The sequence below is a fragment of the Eretmochelys imbricata genome, chromosome 1 (genome assembly GCF_965152235.1).
Source record: "Eretmochelys imbricata isolate rEreImb1 chromosome 1, rEreImb1.hap1, whole genome shotgun sequence".
In the NCBI taxonomy this organism is placed as follows: domain Eukaryota; kingdom Metazoa; phylum Chordata; order Testudines; family Cheloniidae; genus Eretmochelys; species Eretmochelys imbricata.
In genome coordinates, this window is record NC_135572.1 from 193022032 (window position 1) to 193043857 (window position 21826).

At 41.5% G+C, this 21826-nt stretch overlaps 1 protein-coding gene across 1 annotated transcript in view; it reads right to left on the bottom strand.

Annotated features, from left to right (window-relative positions):
* Positions 1 to 2862: 2862 nt before the first annotated feature.
* PLCXD2 (phosphatidylinositol specific phospholipase C X domain containing 2) overlaps positions 2863 to 21826 on the bottom strand; it is a 28134-nt gene continuing 9170 nt past the window's right edge. The window contains exons 2-4 of the mRNA XM_077807299.1: positions 10433 to 10893; positions 8725 to 8966; positions 2863 to 3025 (exon numbers count right to left, since the gene is read on the bottom strand). Of these exons, the coding sequence (XP_077663425.1) occupies positions 2863 to 3025; positions 8725 to 8966; positions 10433 to 10893 (866 nt within the window). The remainder of the gene's footprint in view (positions 3026 to 8724; positions 8967 to 10432; positions 10894 to 21826) is intronic.

Consider the following 21826-nt stretch of genomic DNA (forward strand, 5'->3'; position numbering starts at 1 on the left):
ATTGTTTTAGCTAAACAAAACCTTAAATTTGTGGATTTTGTTTAAAAAAAAATATTTACGCCATCTTCTCTCACCTTTTTTTCCCACTAGAAAATGAGGAAAAAGACATGGTGATAGTGGGCGGCGGGGGAAGACACAAAAAGTCAACCTTTCAGTTTTTCATAAGAAAGGTTTAGCTGGAAAAAACATTTTGAACAGCACTAATTAAAACCATGCAACACAAACAGATAAATCATATTAAAGCTTGTTAAGAACTTGACCAAAGTTCCCATGTGCAAGGTTTGCAAACCTCTAGGTGAACCCAACTCTATGTGGTTTAGGGCATTAAGTATAGAGCCACCACCATGGGAGAAACAGCATGGAAAAAGCTAGCTACTATCCAACTGGGTGAGGGAGCCAGAGGTTGAGGGGATGGTCAGGTTGATAATTTTTTCCTAAACTGTTTGTAAAAACAATCACTTTTCTTATAAACAAAATAAACTTAAGTCTTAACACTCGGAAAGACTGTAAGAGTGCATCAGCTTCATGGGATAATCAAAGTGCTGAATTTATTTTGGACATCAGTGCTGCAAAAGAGTAACCTCCTCATGCTATGATGTAGCATAATTACACAATGTTTTGAACTGTAGATCAGAGGCTTGAGTCTTAAGCTTTCCAGACTACTGTACCTCTTTCAGGAGTCCGATTTGTCTTGCATACCCCCAAGTTACACCTCACTTAAAAACTACTTGCTTACAAAATCAGACATAAAAATACAAAAGTGTCACACAGCACACTGCTACTGAAGAATTGCTTGCTTTCTCATTTTTACCATATAATTATAAAATAAATCAATTGGGATATAAATATTGTATTTACATTTCAGGGTATAGTATATAGAGCAGTATAAACAAATCATTGTCTGTATGAAATTTTAGACTGTACTGACATTGATAGTGCTTTTCATGTAGCCAGTTTTAACACTAGGCAAATATCTAGATGAGTTGATGTGGCCCCTGAAAGACCTCTGTGTACCCCTAGCAGTACATGTACCCCTGTTGAGAACCACTGCTGTAGATTAACATGCCCTGACAATGCAACAATGTGAAGATACAAACTTTGCGATGTATCATCATAGAATCACCCAACCCTCCAGCTGTTTTATTTGTCTGGATTTGTCTTGAAAGAAGCACGTTTTTGTGCATAAGTAGAGTACTACTGTGGCCATAATGAAAGCTTTGCCCGTTGCTACTTAATGCCCAAACCTTAGGGTTTCTAGTCTACTGCCAATGGAAAGTAGTTACTCTTAACATGAAGTGTGCTAACAGAGCCCTCAATGTTCAGTTGAATTGTTCAAAGTTTTCATTACAGATTGAGCCAGTGAGCCAACACTTTTCCCTGTTGCTCTAGAATCTAATCCTTCATTTTCAAATGTCTCTAGCCCTCATGGCTCAAAAGATAACCTTTACATTATGAGCTGAGTGCGAATTTATCCAGTGATGTCTGCCTGACTCAACAGAGAGCCTGAGATGTCTCCTCTCAAATCTGTTAACTTTCCCTAATTCATTAGTGGAGTGTCAATGCTGAAACATAATTTAAAAATAAATATTGTCAACATTTTGCTGCCGATCAAAACAAACAATTAAAAAAACATGTATGATCATGTAATGAGGATCAGCACAATTTGTGAGCGGCATCTTATTCTGCCATCACAAGTGGGTACAGCTTGAGAGAATTCTATCAGTTATTCCCACCCCTCCACTCCCTGCATCCCAATTTGCCTCGCAGAGGAAACTCAGGTTAGGAACTCAATGTCTCAAGTAAGCTACAAACCTCACAGTGACTTTAGGGTGCATTTTGAGCAAACTTGGGTAGGTTCAAGTTTTTGGGCACAAAATGATGTGAAAAACGACCAGATGCCAAACAAAAAATAGCAATTTTTGCGGGCCCCCCCAACCCCCAATGAAGCCTAGGGAATGAAAAACCAAGTGAATTGAAATTGAGGTAGGAGGTAAGGTCCACACAAATGAAACCACCAAAGTTTTGACTAAACTTCAATTTACAGTTTGCTACACTGTGTCTCAAAGCTACATACAATGAACAAAGCCTGCTGTGTAACTAATGTGCACATAGCAGCCTTTTGTGCAGAGCTTCCTCCCACCCACAACCTTTCAAGAAAACTCAACAGATTTTTTTTCCCCAAACTTAAGTAAAGTGCATCTGCATCCTGCTCTAATGGAAGTCCCTTAAAATAAGAGAGAGACTGAAAACAAAATTTTGGAGTCAAAAGCCCCTGAGAGTTATAAGTTTAAATCCAATCTCCGCACTTTGGGCTCATCTCTATTTAAACCACTGAACACAGTGTAAAAGCTTCCCTCCGAGGTAGCTTCCAGTATGGCATAAGAGATATAATAGCAACTGGTAGCTGAGACCAGCACAGCTCTGAGTTATGTAGCAAAGTGGAGGATCGTTTTTGGCTGGTCTGGTAGAACTGCTCCCGAGGATCAACACCAATTCTTAGCCTGACGCATAGGATGAACACCCACAGGGAGTCTAGTTGCCGGGGGAGACACCGCTGCCAGTTGGTTACATCTGATGTAGTGTCCGGCCTCCTACTGCCAGGCAGACAACAGCTTGCTGTACTGCAGCAGATGTGTGCATAACAGAGTCAGCGGCACTCGGACACTGCTTAGTGTTCAGGTCAGATCCATGCAGCAATGGATCCTGATGTGAATGATTTTCAGCACGTTTTCCTCAGAAACTAGGCTTTTGTTTCTTAAAAAACAAAACCCAAAACACCTAAATTGAAAGCTGTTGACATGGATGAAAGACTCCAAATCCTCCTCTCAGTGGATGAGCGCTGATCTTAGAGTGACAGAACAGTCAGGATTTAGTCACAGCTCGGTGCCCTTCTAAAAGGAGGTCATTTAATGCAATAACAGTGGCAGCAAAGTCAACCAGCTCCACAAAGTCTGATGTAATTATGTTAACGCCCATAATGCCTGGCTTCTGTCTCTTTACCCAGTTCAAAATCATAGGCAGGTTCCTAAAGAAAAAAGAGGGATAAATATGTTAACCAATATAACACACTGGTATGGAAGCACCTTGATTTTGCTCTACATGTAACATTTTGTCTATGAATAGCATGTTTGCACAGTATCTTTTAACCCCAAAGTAGCAAACTAAATATATACTGCATCCTTAAAATGCAACCACCTCTGGGGAGAAGGGTGGCAGAAAACAGCACACTGCACAACCATTTTGGGGCAAATGGTGGGGAATAGAAATATTGGCCAAAATCACCCATGCAAACCACTGCTCTTACAAGACATACTATAGGATTCTTAAAAAGAAAAGGAGTACTTGTGGCACCTTAGAGACTAACAAATTTATTAGAGCATAAGCTTTCGTGAGCTTACAGCTCACTTCATCTTATGCGCTAATAAATTGGTTAGTCTCTAAGGTGCCACAAGTACTCCTTTTCTTTTTACGGATACAGACTGACACAGCTGCTACTCTGAAACCTGTCTTTATGTATAGGATTCTTCATGACTTCACTGAACAATTAGGACCTCAGAATTTAAGGTCCTGCAATGGTTTCTTTGTTCTTGTTTTGTCTGAGTATATACCAATCTGGAGGCTTAATTCATAGCAATAGGTTTTGCGTTATTACTTAAATCATAATAATTAGAGATGAATGAAATGATTTGGATTACTAAGAAGTGAAAATATTTCCAGTCATTCCTTGAAAAGAACTTGAACCAAGGGTTTGCAGAAGTTTTTGTTCTCCTCTAACACTACAGCAATGAGGTTTCCACAGGCAAAAGACAGAAGTAACTAATCCTATGAGGGCCATAGTGTGCCTGTTGTTTTACAAGCAGATAGAAAGACAAGCTGTCTGCCCCTTGGCGCTAGCAATCCCGAGAATAAAAACAACAACCCACAAAGGAAGTTATCAGTAAAAAAAAAAGGAAAGAGATAAAGGCAAAAGAGTAGTTATTCTCGTGAAAAGCCAGTCATTTGTAAATCATTGTTGATTAATTTCAAATGTTTCTTCCCCATTAGTTAGAACTTAATGGTTTAATACTCATGTTTAGGGCCAGCATTATCAGAATCAGAAGGCAGAGGTCCATACAAAGTTGTACAGCCAAATGGAATGTACAGAACAGGCAGTTCCCATTCAACTGTGTATAAACACTGTGCATATGGCTGCAAGCAAGCTTTAACTTGTGAAGTATCTGGACTCTGTTTTTAACTGTATATCATTTCAAGCCTTCAGTGTTTAAGCAGAACGTCTCAGTGACTTCCTTAGAAAGTTGTGCTTAAAACCTGATGACACGTTATGGATCTGTTTTTGAATTATTGTTGGAACAGATTTTAATATTTGAATTATTGTTGGAAGGCCTCAGGGAAGTAACTAGTTTTAAGGAGGGATTTGCTCCATATGAAACAGACATTATTAAAGCTCCTGGAAATGATTTGAAAATTAATTTACTGATGTTTGTGAAGTGTTTTGAGGATGAGAAGGGTCATGTGAGTTTTGAGACATTCTTATAATACTGCACATTTAATATATACTATAGAAGAACCCCATTGTATCCATGTGAATTAAGCACTCTATTAAGTATCTTCAGTTAAGATTAAGAAACAATTTTAAATTTGTAGAGCTTTATTCCTTAAAACACATGCCTCTCTTAAAAAAGCAAGGTGGGTGAGGTGATATCTTTTCTTGGACCAACTTCTGTTGGTTGGAAAGACAAGCTTTCGCGCTTACACAGAGGGCTTGTCTTCACATACAGCGCTGCAGATGTACGGATGCAGCTGCACGGCTGTAGCACGGAGGTTGTCTACACTGTGCACCTTACAATGGCAACAAAATAAAACCACCTCCGGTCTGCACTGGCACTTTTAGTCATTAAAACGTTTTATCATTCAGGGCATGTTTTTCCACACCCCTGAGCAACGAAAGTTTTAATGACAAAAGTGCCAGTGTAGACAAAGCCTTAGCCAAGACCCTACCTATGATGAGGGTGGGGGGTTTTCTCCCATCAGCACACGTACTCCACCTCCCTGAGAGGTGGCAGCTATGTCACCGGGAGAAGCTCTCATGTTGACATCATTCAGTTGAACTGGTGGAGACAGCATGATGTCAACGTGAGAGGGGGACAGTTATACCAACTTTAGTCTGTAGTGTAGACTAAGCCAGAGGTCTTCTTCAGGTCTGGGAAACGTACTCAGAATGTCACAGCTAAATAGAAGATGGAACAGATTGTTTAGCACAAGTAGTTGACGCTCAAGGGACCACTCAAGGTGAAGTGGCTTGTTACCCCTCTAGTCATAGGGAGGCAAAGGAGGAAGGAGAAACAGCTGGGGTGGCGGTGTTTGTTGGTGGGTTATAGGTTGTTGTGATATGATTTTTAGTGTCAAGCAAAGTTATGAATTTAAGCTCCCAGGCTCGTCCTTTTTGTGAAAAGTGTTCACCCATAGGTGATGTGATGTTTTTGTCTTTTATCATTTTCCTGTGCGAGTTCATTCAAGAGACAACACACCTTTCAAGATCCATGGGTCCTACACATGCCTATCACAATATGTGGTGTACCTCATCCAGTGCATGAAATGCCACAGTAGCAAGTACGTGGGTGAAACCTGACAATCACTATGCTCTCATATGTTCCACCTTGTATGTACTTGCGACACTCTGAGTAAGTTTCCCAGACCCGAAGAAGAGCTCTGTGTAAGCTCGAAAACTTTTCTCTCTCACCAACAAAGGTTGGTCCAAGAAAAGATATCACTCACCCAACTTGTTTTTTTAAGTGTCATGTGTTTTCAGGAGTAAAGCTATACAAATTTCAAATTGTTTCTTAATCTTAAAGATATTATCTCACCCACCTTGTCTCTCTAATATCCTGGGTCTGACAGTGCTACACATACTCTTAAAGAAAGCATTTTAGCACCATCTAGTGTTTAATGTACAAAAACCAAACTGCAATCTTGGAAAACAGAGGAGGTTCAAAATATTTGGATCAGATTACTTGTATACTAACATTATTTCATTATTTGGCTTTAGACATTATTCCGTCAGACTAAATTCTGTGGAGAGGCAAGAGACTGGAACTCCACGTCCTAACTTCAACCAAAGGAACTTCAGAATTTCTATTATGTGGATGTTTTAGATTCCACATAATAGAGGAGGGTTTTTAAGAAAAAGCCTTTGAGGAGGGTTTTTAAGAAATAGAATCACAGAATTGTAGGACTGGAAGGGGCCTCAAGAGGTTTTCTAGTCCAGTCCCCTGCACTCAAGGCAGGACTAAGTATTATCTAGACCAGGAGTGGGCAAACTACTTTTTAAGCCAGCCCACAAGCTCCTGCACCCCCAGAGCCCACACCCTCAGACGGAACCTTCACCCCTTCCCGCACCCCTACCCTAGCCCTGATTCCCCTCCCGCCCTCTGAACCCCTCGGTCCTAGCCCACAGCACCCTCCTACACCCCAAACTCCTCTTCCCCAACCCCACCCCAGAGCCTGCACCCCCAACCAGAGCCCTTACCCCATCCTGCATCCCAACCCCAATTTTGTGAATATTCATGGCCCGCCATACAATTTCTATTCCCCAATGTGGCCTTCAGGCCAAAAAGTTTGCCCACCCCTGATCTAGACCATCCCTGACAGGTGTTTGTCTAACCTATTCTAAAATACTTATAATTATGGAGATTCCACAACCTCCCTGGGCAATTTATTCCAGTGCTTAACCACCCTGACAGCTTTGGAAGTTTTTCCTAATGTGCAACCTAAACTTCCCTTGCTGCAATTTAAGCCCATTGCTTCTTGTCCTAGCCACAGAGATTAACTAGAATAATTTTTTTCTCTCTCCTCTTTCAAACCACCTTTTATGTACTTGAAAACTGTTAAGTCCCCCCGCAGTCTTCTCTTCCCCAGACTGAACAAAGCCAATTTTTTCAATCTTTCCCGATAGGTCATGTTTTCTAGACCGTTAATCATTTTTGTTGCTCTCCTCTGGACTTTCTCCAATTTGTCCACCTCTTTCCTGAAATGTGGCATGCAGAACTGGGCACAATACTCCAGTTAAGGCTGTATCAGTGTGGAATAGAGCAGAAGAATTACTTCCCATGTCTTGCTTACAACACTCCTGCTAATCCATCACAGAATTATGTTTACCTTTTTTTTCCCCCAACAATGTTACACTGTTGACTATATTTAGTTTGTGATCCATTATGACCCCCAGATCCCTTTCCACAATACTCCTTCCTAGCAGTCATTTCCCATTTTGTAGGTGCGCAATTGATTGTTCCTTCCCAGGCGGAGTACTTTGCATTTGTCCTTACTGAATTTCACCCTATTTACTTCAGACCATTTCTCCAGTTTGTCCAGAGCATTTTGAATTTTAATCCTATCTTCCAAACCAGTTGCAATCCCACCCAGTTTGGTATCATCTCCGAACTTCATAAGTGTACTCTCAATGTCATTATCTAAATCAGTGTTTCTCAAACAGGTCCGCGAGGGCACTCCAGGGGGTACATGGGCCCTGCTGATCAATATAGGCTACACAATGTTAATATCACACAGCAGAATCATTTGAGTCCGATCCTGGGAGATGAGGGGCCTGGTACCCGCCGTTTAAGTCATTATGAGTTACAAGGGTGCAGCAATTTTCAAGATTTATTAGTTATCTTATTTATGGATAAACCATGTAGCCACAATTAAAACTGTATTCATCTCCCTCCTATTATTCATCTCCCTCTTTTTTTTTGGTCTGGAGAAGCAAGACACATTTAAGGCCAAATCTTGTCCTATGAGCGTGCAAGTGTTATGGAAATCACTGAGGTTGGTATGCATATAACCCAGAGCAGATTTTAGTCCACAGAAAATGAAATCTGATTTTCATGTTAGAGATAAGCTTGTTTTTCCTTCTCACTTTAAATCAAGAAGAGTTGAGGGTACTTATTTTCTCTAGAGACACCACTTCAAATTGCTCTCTGCTCACAAAAGAACATGAATTTGGTCTTGCATTTTGTCAGCCAAATGAATAAAAAGCTTTGCACTTATGCTTGATATATAAATCATGAACCGTTTCCCCAGCATCCTTTGTACTTATGCTAAAATAAATTGTATTAGTAGTGTGTATGAACTCTGTCCTTGGGTATATGTAGGAGCTGTCAGGAATCAGATGCATGTTTTGTTAAGGCCTACCAAGTTGCACCAGGTGCTGGTACTGAGGAATAAGGATGGTTGATATGAGGTCTGAAAACTAAGTTCAAAACAAGATAAGAAACTGGTAAGAACTGGGTGTACCCTACTTTTGTCGTAAACAAGGGCATTATATGAGCGAAGTGAGTCCATACTTCTGGAGCAGATTGACTGCTGTGAGACACTGCTTCCCAGATTGGATTGGTAAAGTATTAACCCTTTCCCTGGTGTGTTGTATGGTCTTCGACTAATAAAGCTGGCTGAGCCTTATTTGATATCTCATCAATCCTCTAAATTTGAACCCTAACAACATGTTCTCTGTGGGTATTTACACGTAAAGGGATGGTTTATGTTTTAGCTTAACTGCAGAGAGTGAGATGCTTGCAGTCATCAAATATAAGTAACAATATATCCTGAAAAATCAGCTATTGGTATGGTGTTAATAATTCAAGCACAGGCCTGGTAGTTACTTGCTTATTCATTGTAACTTCAAGGTAAAAGTTTCAAACAACGAGCTGTGGAACCAAGACAACTCCTTACCTGTGAACAAGCGTATTTTTTAGGCCACGGATTAGGTGCCGTGCAATAGTTTTGACCCTGGGTGTGAGAATAGCTTGAGAAACATGAAAAGTTCCATGTTCAGCCCGCTCCCCAAGAGTGGTCTCTAAGAACTGTAATAGCTTGTGCACGTTCGTTGTGTTTGCCCAAGGTGCTGGCATTTTATTCCCTGGCCACAGGAAGGGATATTCCTGATACAGATGGTAGTGGTAGAAAATGAGAACCTAAATAATGGAGAGAAAGATAGAAAAGGATGCAAATTAAACTGAATCACGATGTTTTGGAACCAAATTTTGCACTTACGTATACCTATGCAGTCCCTTTGAAATCTGAACACACCTGTGTATAATCTGGTGAGAATATGGTCTCCTGTCTTTAAACTAGTACACTAAATACAATTAATTCACTGGAGTGTTGCCATAAAGGATAAAGTCATTTTGATTAGTTGCAAATTCAGGACTGTGTAGCGTTTCAAGTGTCACTAGAGAAAAAGGAGAATTTCCAGTATGAAACTGAAATCACATTCCAAAATGTTTTACTTAAATAACATTCCTCTAATCTTACTCTTAATATTTGTCAGACAGCACTGCCAGAATTACTTTTATCTCAGGAAAAGGATGGTGGCAAGTTAGGAACTAAAATACTGTGTAACTCAATTCAAATTAACTTGCTGTGATATACTGGGCTGGCTCATATACTGGCGTTCCACTGCCATTTACTGGATGGAACACCAAAGACAAAGACCAATCTCATTGTCTGCTATAACCTGCACTGTGCCTTCTGGAGCTGAGATATGTTTTATTCCTGGTGTCATATGAAGCAGCAGTTTATGAGAGTCCTGTGAATATCTGGGAAAGGTCTTCAGATCCAGAGTTAAAAATTACGTTTGGATTCTGCATTCTAGTTCAGGCCATAAGGGAGTTTCAAGGCAGATACATGCTGTTTGTTTCTATATCTGGATCTGAACATCCTAGAAGTTTATAAAGAAAATGGCTCTAGAGCCATCTCTAGCAAATCTGGATATCGAGTGTTACATCCCAGTCTGTTTGTTTCAAAGTGTCACATGATTTATTGAGAGCTAAAACAGAACACCTTTCATTATCTGATTTGATAAGGGGTTCTTTGCCTTAATCAGGTAGAATCCTGGAAGCAGACTGAAGAGAACTTGCTCAGAGGAATTCCTCAAAGCATGACTGCACACACATGGCTTTATAGTTTTGGAATTAAATGGAAGCCCTGGGAGCCTTTTGCTTCAAGACTGCACATTAGAGAGCTGCAATTAACAGACACCATAGTCACCAACTAAAGCTCACTCATGCACTAACATGGATAGAACCCAGACTAGTTGCTCCTAAAACACAGATGAGATAAGAGACTATGCATTAGCTTTCTACAGAATTAAAGTTTTTATTGTTTATGTGGGCTAGTTACTGGAGGACAACGTGTCCTCACAAACACCAAGCCAACACTTTACAAAAGATCAACTACCATATGCAAGCTTGTATCTTTGTTGCTTATTTGTGAATTCCTGCATAATAGAGCCCTGACCCCTAGATGCCACCATAATATAAAAAATAAAATACAATAAAATAAATAATAATAATAATATGCTTGGAACCCTAGTCAGACACTCTTTATAATTCAAATTGTAACATTTTGGGCTTAGACTCATTACATGTCCTTTTCCCACCTGCTGACTCTTCTCCCAAAGATATTGCAAGGTCACATTTTCTACATATTCCATTGTGCAAAGTTTTGATCCAAATGCTTCCCGGATCCTGTTAATCAGGTATATGTGGTGCTGGTCTTCCATGGCATAGAAGTGATTGAAATCCAAGAAGATGGCTTCTTTGGGGTGCTGTGTGAGGAAGGTGTTTATCTCCATCAGTCCATCCCATACTTTGATGCCAAACAAGCCATGTATGAAGTAGATCTCCTGTCCCACTTCTCCTGGTTTGGAAGATACGCGCAGATCAAAGTAGCGGATCCCACCTTCCAGCTGCTCTTTGAAGGTCAGGTTTTGAGTCACTGACCATTTTTTCATTAGCTTTTTCACCAAAGAAATTTTAGCCAAACGTTTGATTGCCATGGCTTGATCAGGTCCCACAGGAGATTTCTCATCAACCCAGTAGCTGAAAGAATCATGTGATCCTAGAGATAAAAAAAAAAAAATTAGTCATTTTAACGTTATAGCATTGAAAATAATATTTCATGTGTCCTATATGGAAAAAAGGTCTGGACAGGGATTCAGGAGATTTGGAGTCATCTCTTGGCTCTGACACAGGACTTCTTGTGTTACCTTGGGCAAGCCACTTCATGTTTAAGTCTCAGTTTCCCCCATCCGTAAAATGGGAAGACCACTTCTTTTGTCTTACCTATTCATGTCTGGGAGTTTATGGTTACAACTGTCTTTAAGATGTGTTTGTACAGTTCCTAGCATAATGCAGTTTAGATGCTAATAGAATGTAAATAATAAATAGCCATAGTAAGGAGACTCCTCTGTCCCATTATCCTCTCCTGTGTTCACACTCCTCTGCCCATCAAAGGAACAAGCAAGCTACCTTCACAGTGCTTCCACTGTGCTGGCACAGGGGTTTGAATCTGGTCTTGTGCTTGTTGAAGACAGCACTGAGCACTAGAATGAAACGAGATTCTCTTTTTATTCTCTATTTATTCCTTGCCTTACTATCATAACTCTCTACAGTTACTTAAAATTACACTTGACTGTGGGGAAACAAGCTAAGACACCAGAGCTCTTGGTTAACCTATGGTACAGAGACCTCAGACTGTGGCTGGGTGAAAATCCTTGCAATACACTGCCAATGAGTCTTCGCTCTGACCATGATGAGTCGTTTCCAGGCATCAGATGACTGAACTGTCTCCATGCTCAGCTAGTCCTTGGCCTTTCTGCTAACACTGACAGGGACCAGGTCGTGTCAGTTGTAATGATATTGTTTTGTGTGTGTGGATACCTCTATTCCAGGAACAGGACTGAGAGTAAGTTCATTTCAAACAGGCCACTACACAGGCTTTCTACTAGCAATGACTTTGGGTCACTACTGACCTTGTAATGCAGGAAGGTGACTAAGAAATGAAAGAGTCCCTCTCTTATCATCAATCACCTGACCACCTGAGCCATCATCCTGCTGCCCCGCCCAGTATCTGCCCGAGAGATGGTAATGTGCCTGTGACACAGGATGTCAGCCTTATGGACACATGACGGAACCTGGCAGGGAAGTCATGCACAAAATAATGCTCATGAATAAAGCTCCACCCGTCTAATAAAAAGGTACCAAAAAAGAACGTAGTAAGGAAGAATCAAGAAAAGCCCATTGTGGATTATGTCTCCCTAGTTACTGCTTGCAGGACATACAAGAGAAGAGTAGCTGGGAGCCCCTGAAGAAGTCCTGACTTGATGGCAGTGTGAAGCACCCAAGGGCAGGAAGGATGATCTTAATTGGAGCAGTAACTTTGAGGGGAGGTGGGGCCAAGAATGTAGTCCTTAGAGGAGACCCTGGAGTCCCCAGTCAGAGGCAACATTAAGCAGAACTGGGGATAGAAGTCTGTCTGCTAAGACTCCAGGTTTAGCTAGATTTCCAACATCCATCCCAGGGAGCTCTATCCTGGCCAACATGCTAGAGATTTGCAGACACAATCTTTCCTCTGTAGTCGCATCCCGGAAAACAACTAAGGGGCTCTAGCCTCTCCTCTCCCTGGCTCCTTCTACTTTCCCAATTAACAGCTTGCAGCTTCTCTGCTGGGCTTCACCCACTAGCCATTTTCCTGGAGGAGACAGAAATTCCTACTCTTAGGGCAGGAATTGAAGGAGCAAGCTACATCCAAATAGCCCTGCTCCGACTGCCAGTCTGAATCTCAGGAGATGCTGCCCTACAATGCTAGCTCCGTCAGCTCCTGCTGTCCATTTTGCTGAATGCTAAATATAGGGAGCATACGCTGACTCCACCAGACTACATAATATTCTAGCATATTACAGCCAACATCCCCTTACCTCCCATCTCTCCCCTCCCTGAAAATCCAGCAATTCCCCTGCCATCTCCCTGAATACTCCTACACAATCTCCTTGTCTGATTCTTTTTTTCCTTCCTCTCTACCTGTACTCTGTAAAAATCGAATTAAGGTTCGAAATTTGTTTTTACAAAGACCCCTCATGTGCCCTATTTATTAGATAAGCATCCCTTGTGTGTGTGCGTGTACTTACTTGAAGACTAATAGGTTTCCTGTCATGCTGCAGCATCAGAGCTGTAAATGAGATTATGATCTCAACAGGATTACCTTGTTAGGGTTATTAACTCCATGTGGAAGCACATACTGTTCACAAGTCAAACATCAGTTTGCAAGATTCCAATGCACGCCAACAGTAATAAGCGTGAGAGGTTCCCCTGCATTATGTAACTCCACACACAGGTGTGTGTGCAAGAGGGGGAGGAATCTCTCCTCCCCCATCAGCGTGGTGGAATAAGGGAGAAGAGAGGCACGTCATAATTTTGCAGTTTCAAGAAAACAAAGCTATTTTGCTTTGCATCCCCTGAAGAGTGAAAGGTTGTTCCCCACAAGTCTGATCATATATTTTATAGTTACAACACCCTTATCCCATTGCAGATTGCAGTACTTAACAGGATAAATGCAACTAGTGCAAGACAAAGGGGTGTTTCTCATAACTGGAGATAAGTAATGGCATCAGAATTATGTGTTTTTCAGTCTACCTCCATGCATGATGGAGGTGTAAACATGGAGTTGCCTCATGTTTCATAAAGCACAGGAGCATCTAATCCAATCCAATCCAATCCAGTGCAAGCACTCATATACACCTACAAAAACATTACCAAACAAGGAAATTCTGTTGAAGGCTGGCAAGTATGTTCACAATTAAAAAAAATCAGTATAGGAAATATTGAAAACTTTTTTATGATTTTTCCATACATGCTTCAGAGACTGGATTCTCCCAACAGCTAAGATGGTGAACTGGAGAAGATTTCCCTATAGTAAGAGAAGTTCTTTCATGTTGCTACGTTAAAAGTTCCTACGTCTATGACTTAATGAATGCTAGTAAATGCTTTGAGATTGGATAAAAGACCCTCAAGTATAAATTATTTTATACATAAAAAAATTAAATAGGATAATAATACCTAACCTCAACCTATAGATCTCAAAGTGCTGTACTAAGGAGCTAAGTATTATTATGATCCCCATTTTACAGATGGGAAAAATGAGGCACAAAAAGGACAAGAGACTTGCCCAAAGTCTTTCTGCAGACCAGAAGCATAGTAGAGAACAGAACCCAGGCCTCCTGAAACTCAAAACACTACCCCCTCCCCTGTACGGTACTGGAGAAATACTCTCCTTGTGAGGCATTTTGTGACACCAGATGTTGTTAGTTAGTATTCCGATTACAACAATATTATAACTGCTTTGGTGCTGCAGCTTTAATGACAGCCTCATTGCCAAATACCCCTAGATGTCAAGACTTAATTTGGAATCATAGGAATGCATAGGTTATGAAATACAATACTGGAACAAACCATTTAATCATCTTTCTAGTCCAGATTCCCGTCTCTCCACAATCAAAGGTTAGATACGTCAGGGAAAACTATACACCCTCCCCTGTCTGCCTGGGCATTCAAATTTCTTCCTGACACCAGATTGTTACTCTGATAGATAGATAGCTCTTGTAATTTTATCCTAGCAAGTGCAACTGTAGAGTCATGAACCCTTTTTCACTTCGACTATGCCAATTCCCAAGTTAAGTGTGTGTTAAATCTATTGCCTTTATTATCTTTCATTATTCAAGAATGTTTTTGTTCTATTTTCTTTGTTTCAGTTGTTAAGAAGCAGCTTTTTCGCTTCACATCTGGAACTTTTTTCCTTACATTTTTCATGTTCCTTAAAATCGTGGGGTCAAATTACTTAGTCAAATCAAGCGAATGCAGTAACGTTACAAAAATTTGGTATTTTGTCTTGGACTTAATTTTTATTTTCACTGTTTTGTGTGGGTTACCAAGAACTGGACTTTAATTATTCATTTTTCTTATTACTGCATAAGAGTGATAAGAAGAGAATATTGTAGAACGGTTAGAACGTGGTCTCTGGAAGCAAGAATTCTGGGTCCTATTCTATTAATGACTTCCTGCGTGACCTCAAGCATGTCATTTAACTAATCTGTACTTTACCCTAACAGGGATGTTGTGAAGATTACTGTGTGTGCAAAAGCCTTTGAAATCTTCCAATGTAAAAGTACAAAATATATTGTCTACAAACTGAAAGAGATATAAAATACCCTTCCCTAGACAAAAGCATATCTAACGTCATCCCTACTAATCTAGTTTTCCCGGCAGTGAGATATGTTAGGCTGTGGACTAGTCTAAATAAGTGATGGAAACCCCTTTTCTCAGGACTTTTAGAACTAGGCTGGACTTAAACCACCAGACAATACTGACGGGGAACAGTGCTGCATTTTCAGGTGAATGGACTGGAGCAGCAGAATGGAAAGGTATGATTACTGAAAATTAAAGAACTTTATGTGTAACATTTCAATGTGTAGCTGGCTGGGTCCACAAATGGGTCCACCGGCATATTAACAGCATTAAAATGTCAATTGTGGACTCTGGCGTTACACTCCAGGATTACCTTAGCTGCAATGACGCCAAACTTCTTAGAGCAAGATTTTTCTCTCCACCTAAACTACATTTGCCATTTATAATCAAGAAAATATAGATTCAGCACAAAACACAATAAAAAACAAAAGCATCTGGAAATACACCAATCAGGCTTAAAAAGTAACAGGTCTGGGAGCATCATGGAAAAGCTATTCTAGAAGCAGCCAAGGAAAGCACAATATTCCGCTATTTTGCAAGGGCCAGCTCTGCTTTGTGCCGGCCATCAGGTATATTGAATGAGACAGAAGCACCCCTGACAAACCCCAAAGGCTTCTGGATACAGGTCATTAACAATCCAGATTTTCTAATCAAAAGATTAGCATCTTAAAACATCTTTACTAATCCACACTGAATAGCACATTTGACTTGCTTATTACCTCCCTCCCCTTCTCTTGCCTGGTAACAACTGCCATCGCCATGATATGATCCATATGAACTATCTAGATAAGCATGTCTGTTTTTGAATAGTATTCTAACAAATTCCTTAGTTAATTGTAATACAGCAATTAAATGGGGAACATACAGTCTAGTAATTTAAAGCTTCCTAGAAATGTGTAATTTCAGTATCAGGCATAAGGTATTATAATTAGGGGGGGAAAGTTGTTGAAGAAATAGTTGTCCAAGACACAATACTGTACGTTAGCTTTCTTTTCTACCACACCAGCTCAAATCCAGTCCATTGTTATTGGCTGTCAGCTGTTGGATGACCTGTGCCAAATTGATTTGGTGATCCTGGTCTAGTACTTAGTGTATTGCTGTAGCATCACAAAAACCACCACCACAACTGGCTGTCTCAGCAGAGCAGAGCAGGACATGGAGGCTACATGACCTTAAACATGGACTGAGGTTCAGTAGGGAAGTGGTTTGCAAAAAACCACTGTTGTACCTGTTTGGTGAGTGAACAGAGGACTTGAATCTTGGAGTATTTTTGGCCCTGGATTCTCCTTGGAAAACACAGTATCTGTGTCTTGTTAGCCTAGGCCAGAGTTTGAAAAAAACTCCACTTGCCTCTCCAGCGTATCAGTTCTTTTCATTGCAACAGGAGAAAATGGAATATTTGGTACCTGTGTGGTTAATATCTTCCCCTGTTCGTGAACTCTGGGCGGTGCCTTCGCCTGCATGGAACTCAGAGAAAGCTCAACTTTGTTGCTAGGGAATATTAGGGTCAAGTCATGTCCCTCACTTGTGCCCACCAGCCCAGTTCATTCTATGATTTAGAAATACTTCAGCCAAGCACTAGTAACTTTTAACTCACAACTTTGTCTGTGGGCAGATTGTCTCCCAGGTGAAGTTAAGTGAGAAATCCAATAACGTCCTGACTCCCAGTTAGAACAGCGGAAACAGAAATGCCAGGAAACTACAGGATTTCCACACTGGATCGTAACATCTCTCCACACTCCGTGGTGGGAAATAATGAACAGTAAGCACTGAAGTTGGAATGAAAAAGAAGGCGGGGAAGATTAATTTGTGATAGAATTAACCCTTCTCCCTAGGAAATCATCTGATATACTAAAAAATTTGCTAGGGAACCACCAGGTACAGCACTTTCTTACTAAACGGACCCTCCGGGAACAGTCTGCAGTGGTCAGTAACTATGCCGATAGGGGATTAGTTGGCTGCTTTACGTCTTATGCTTCCTGTAGTCAGAGCTCTTTGTGCCCAAGATGCTTCTAAGCAGTGTGTGGTGCTGGGTTCTTATTCTCTCCAGAGCTTGCTTGTTACATACTTTGGTTATACAGCTTTTTATTTACCGGGTCAGGAATACCTTATGCTGCAAGGTCTGGACCCTACTGAAAAGAAACCAAGATGAATGCTGACTCTCTTTGTTTCAGTGTGTTTCACATAGCATTTAAGGTGCTGTGTGCCCATTTACCTTGCAGTTAAGTCTCTTTTTGGGGTCCTGAGATGCTGAACACAAGGAAGTATTATTTCCAGAGAGACATAGGGAAAGTAGAATTTACTTTCATGAGGAAAGCCTGTAATGTTCTGGGGACAACCTTGTCTTTATATAAATTGCAACAGGACATCTGTACTGAAAGAGCCACCAACTTCTGACACTTGCTTTTGGGATTCCTGAGTGGCACAATCGCCAGGAGTCAGCCAATGGCTCTTGTGACCCATGTTGCCAGCAGAGATTTTGGGCTGGTGGGTTTTTCTGCTTCTGACTACTTATTAAGAGGTGTTAGGTCTTAGAGCAAGGGACCTGATTTTCATCCTAAGACAATGGGTGACCGTGCAATATGTGACCTGCATTTCTATAGAGGCTAAGACACAGTTAAGACCTATTGGGGTTGTGGCCGGGGGGGGGGGGGGGGAGGGGGAGGGGAGAAGAAACACTGGACTACTTGGAAGAGGTGTTTTTGCACAAGGGAGATTTTTCAAAGACTTACTTCTGAGCTGGTTGAGGTAGGTTTTCATCCTCTTGTGAGACCCTTTGGTCTGTATTAATTTTGTCCACTGAGTCACCACACTGTTCAGTGGAAAGGGACATGTATGAAGAGATACTGCACTGATCCAACTTTGTGCTCTGACACAGTGAGGGCCAGCAGGCTGTGATCAGGCATGGCAGAGTCTGCCCTACCTCAGATACATAACACCACTAAGAAGTTCCACAGTTCCTTCCAGGCAGTTCTGCCACTTTGTGGTAGCCTACAAGGGAGGTACTACACCCCAGGGCCCAGGGAAAACAGCCTCTCCTTGTTTTGATGTTCCACAGAAAGAGAGGAAGAGCTAGTATAAAATCTTACCATTGCCCTCCAAAGAGAATAAAGGCAGAGTTGAAAAGTAAGGTGGGAGAAAGCAGAAGCATTGCACTTTTTTTTTTTTTTGATTATTATTTCTAGCAGGGGGACTTCTTACACCTGGTGTTTCCTAATAGCAACAATGCTGTCCTCCTGCCTCAGACTTCCAATTAGACCAAAGCAGTGTCCATCACTGACAAGCTGGAGGTGATGTGATGATCCAGAGATCCTCGCTTTCACTGACTACTTTCTCATGAGCACGCATTTTTTGTCAGTTTTTCTATCCTATTTTTCAAGCTTCATGTAATCTGTGTAGCTTAACACACTAATTTATACTCAGTCAGAAAGAGAAAAGGAGTACTTGTGGCACCTTAGAGACTAACCAATTTATTTGAGCATAAGCTTTCGTGGGCTACAGCTCAAGCTTATGCTCAAATAAATTGGTTAGTCTCTAAGGTGCCACAAGTACTCCTTTTCTTTTCGCGAATACAGACTAACACGGCTGCTACTCTGAAATCAGTCAGAAAGGTCTCATCAACATGGGAATTGACACACTGGATCAGACTAATAGCCCCGTTAGTCCAATAACCTGTCTCCAACTGCAGCCAATATTAGCTGCTAATAGAGAAAAGTGCAAGAAACCCCACAGTAAGCAGTTATGGAATACCCTGGCTACTAGGAAAGGCTCTTTTTAAGACCTACTAATCAGAAGCTGGTGTCCAGCATTTCATATCAGGTTTTCATCACTGCTGCGAGATTATTTTCCTCTAATGGATGATGCATCATTGCTTGGTGAATGTCCACTGAGTTGGGCAGGAAGCCAAGGAATGGGGATTTAAGAAGTTAGCCTTACATCCGCTATTTTTAAGTTTTTTTTCGATCTCATATGCTTCACCTGTCACACGAGTCCAAACTTTAACCCAACAGATGGCCAGCTCAGCTGTCTATGCACTGATTCAATGACATGATCCCCTCAGCCAGCAGCCTATTCCATGAGGACTCCTATAGAGACCCGCTGCAGTTTCAAGTTGCTCCCTCCTTGCATGGGGCCACAAAGTGAAGGCCACCCACTTCTCTTTGGGCGCCAAATTTTCATGGGGCATGAAAGGTCTCATAAATGAAATAGGGAAACTGACAGAGAAAGTGACTTGCCCCAGGTCACAAAGACAGAACCCAAATCACCTGTCTCCAAGTTCTCACCCTAAAAATTTAACCTGGCTTCCTCTTAACTAACACTTTCATTTCACTTAGCCAGTTAAGACACAAGCCACCCAGGCAACTTTTGGTCAGCAATTACACAGGCATCAAAATAATCTTGGCTACACCCACCTTTGGGAGGTGCTGAAATAGTTGTGCACAGTTGCACCCATTTAAGGTATGTCATGCACATCTCATTCTGTGAGCAGCATATGAAACTGTGACCTCTTTTTCATGATTTCATACATTCAGAATTTGAAACTATTTCTCCTTAGCAGCTTCTTGTGTATTCAATAAACCAAAGTACAGCCCTTCATGTTCTGTGTAATAGATACTCACTTTATTATATGTGGGGCTGGTAATATTGCCTATTAAGGTTGCTTGACACTTTCCCCATTGTAAGACCGTTCATAATATTGCCACACTTTAATTGTTGGGGCTCGGTTGTCTATATCAGGTTGAACATTTTTTGGAAAATTTCAGCCAAAATTGTTCAGCCACTTCCAAGAATGCAGCTAGGGAAAAATACATAGTTTTGCGCATGTTAAAAGATTCCAGAAACTTTTTCTTTTAACTTGGGTGCCTCCATGCTTTAGAGTGGGGCCTTGAAATTTGGCAGGAGATGGCCTTTTTGACAGGGATGCGCCTTTCGCTCTCCTTGTGAAAAATCTCCTGAAACTGGGCCAAGTTATAAGCCTTTTAAAAAAAAAAATCACATGCTTACTAGAGACAGATTCTAGCAGCTAAAATCTCTCACTGAACATGCTCCATCAGCTCACAACTCCGTTGTGTGGGTGGACTGAGCTTGTGCTATTCCCGCAGAACGATTGAGCATGCTTCTTCCAATCCAGGGCTAGTATAGGGGTGGAGTCAGACTGTCCATGTAATGGCTGCTCTAAGTTGGGCCCAGGCACTGGACCTAAGAGCAGGGACCTCTCTCTCTGGTATTCTCAATGATCTCCCTGCAGATATCCAGGCAGCATGGAGGAGGAAATCACATGATTAGAATGCAGAGGAGGCAGGGAGAGTTGGACAAGCAGTCTGATGAGATTGGAATTGGAGATGGGGAGAGAGAGAGAAACTGACTGAGTAGCTGGGCAAAGAGCCTGGAAATAGGAGCCTGGAGAACAGGGGAGGCTAGAAACTGGTAGGGGATGGACAGAAGGGCTGGGACTGGGTGGGCAAAGAAACTGGCACTTAAAGGCTATCAGAAAGCATACATACACATGAAGGGAGGAGTGCTGGCAAAATAAGGTTGCATAAGCGACCTTAATTCGGCCATCTCCTACCTTTTGAGTGCTTCAGTTTGCAATCTTAGGAATGTTCTTTTAATGTATTTTTGTATGTGTAATTATTTATGTAATGGCGTCTGTCTAAAGATTCCAACCCTGCCTATGGTTCCTAATCAGGAATTGAGATCCGAGTGTGTTAGGTTCTATCCTTGCCCGCTAACCTTAACCTGGCCTCCCACAATACACCTGAAATAAAATTTGGAGGCTACCTTCAGCAATCAAGTTTGACTAAAAGTATTGCTTCTTAGGATCTGTCTCTCTCAGCCCTTTGAACAGCATTCTTTACCAGTCTCCAGGTGCTGCATAAATCCTAGCATCAGTCTTTGGAACAACCCAGTCTGCCACTATGATTAGCACTGAGCCATGTTATGGTTATTTTACACGCTTAGAACCAGGATCTTGCTCCTCTGGTTATCCCTGAATGCATGTACAAGGTAGAGAGGATTGAGACAGGCGGCACACAGTCTTTTCTCCTCCTAACACAGCGGAAAAACAAAATCCTCATGCTTCTTCACTTCAAGGAACAGGAGAGTCATAGTGAAGTCCAAGGCGTTACACATACCAAACACTAAATACATGGCTGAGGCACATCGAAGCCTTGCACACCTCCAGCCCATGCACCAGCCATGGGAGGACCATGGCACGCCTTCAAAACCAGTAACTGAAGAGCTGCCTTCTCATCTCTAAACACAATGCCTGCCTCAGCATTCTGCAAGCACAATGCCTCCAGCGAAAACTACGTTTAGTTCAATTTACTAATGAGTAGTTTTGGCACGGTAAAGAAAGAAAAGCATGCAGTAGCACTAGAAGTGTGTCAAAATTACAAGACTTAATATTTCCTCTGGGTGGACGAGCCACACCAGGCAGGAGATACAATACACCTCCCAAGACATGGTGCTTGCAGACATTACATCTTTCCTGGTAGAGATCACGAGAAGTTACTACGTCTGTGAATTCCATGTAGCCAGTGCATTCCAAGCACAGCCCTTCTAGCCAATCCTCTTTCTGCAGCACAATCATGACTACTCCATGCACTTATATGGGAAAGGCTTTGATTTCCCTCTAATACCCCAGTGCATCTGTAATGGGGTGTATTCAGCCTTTGTGAATCCCTGATAAGGCCCTCACAGTCCTACTATACCCCACTGGAAGAAGCAGTGAGGAAAAGAGCAGTAAAGGT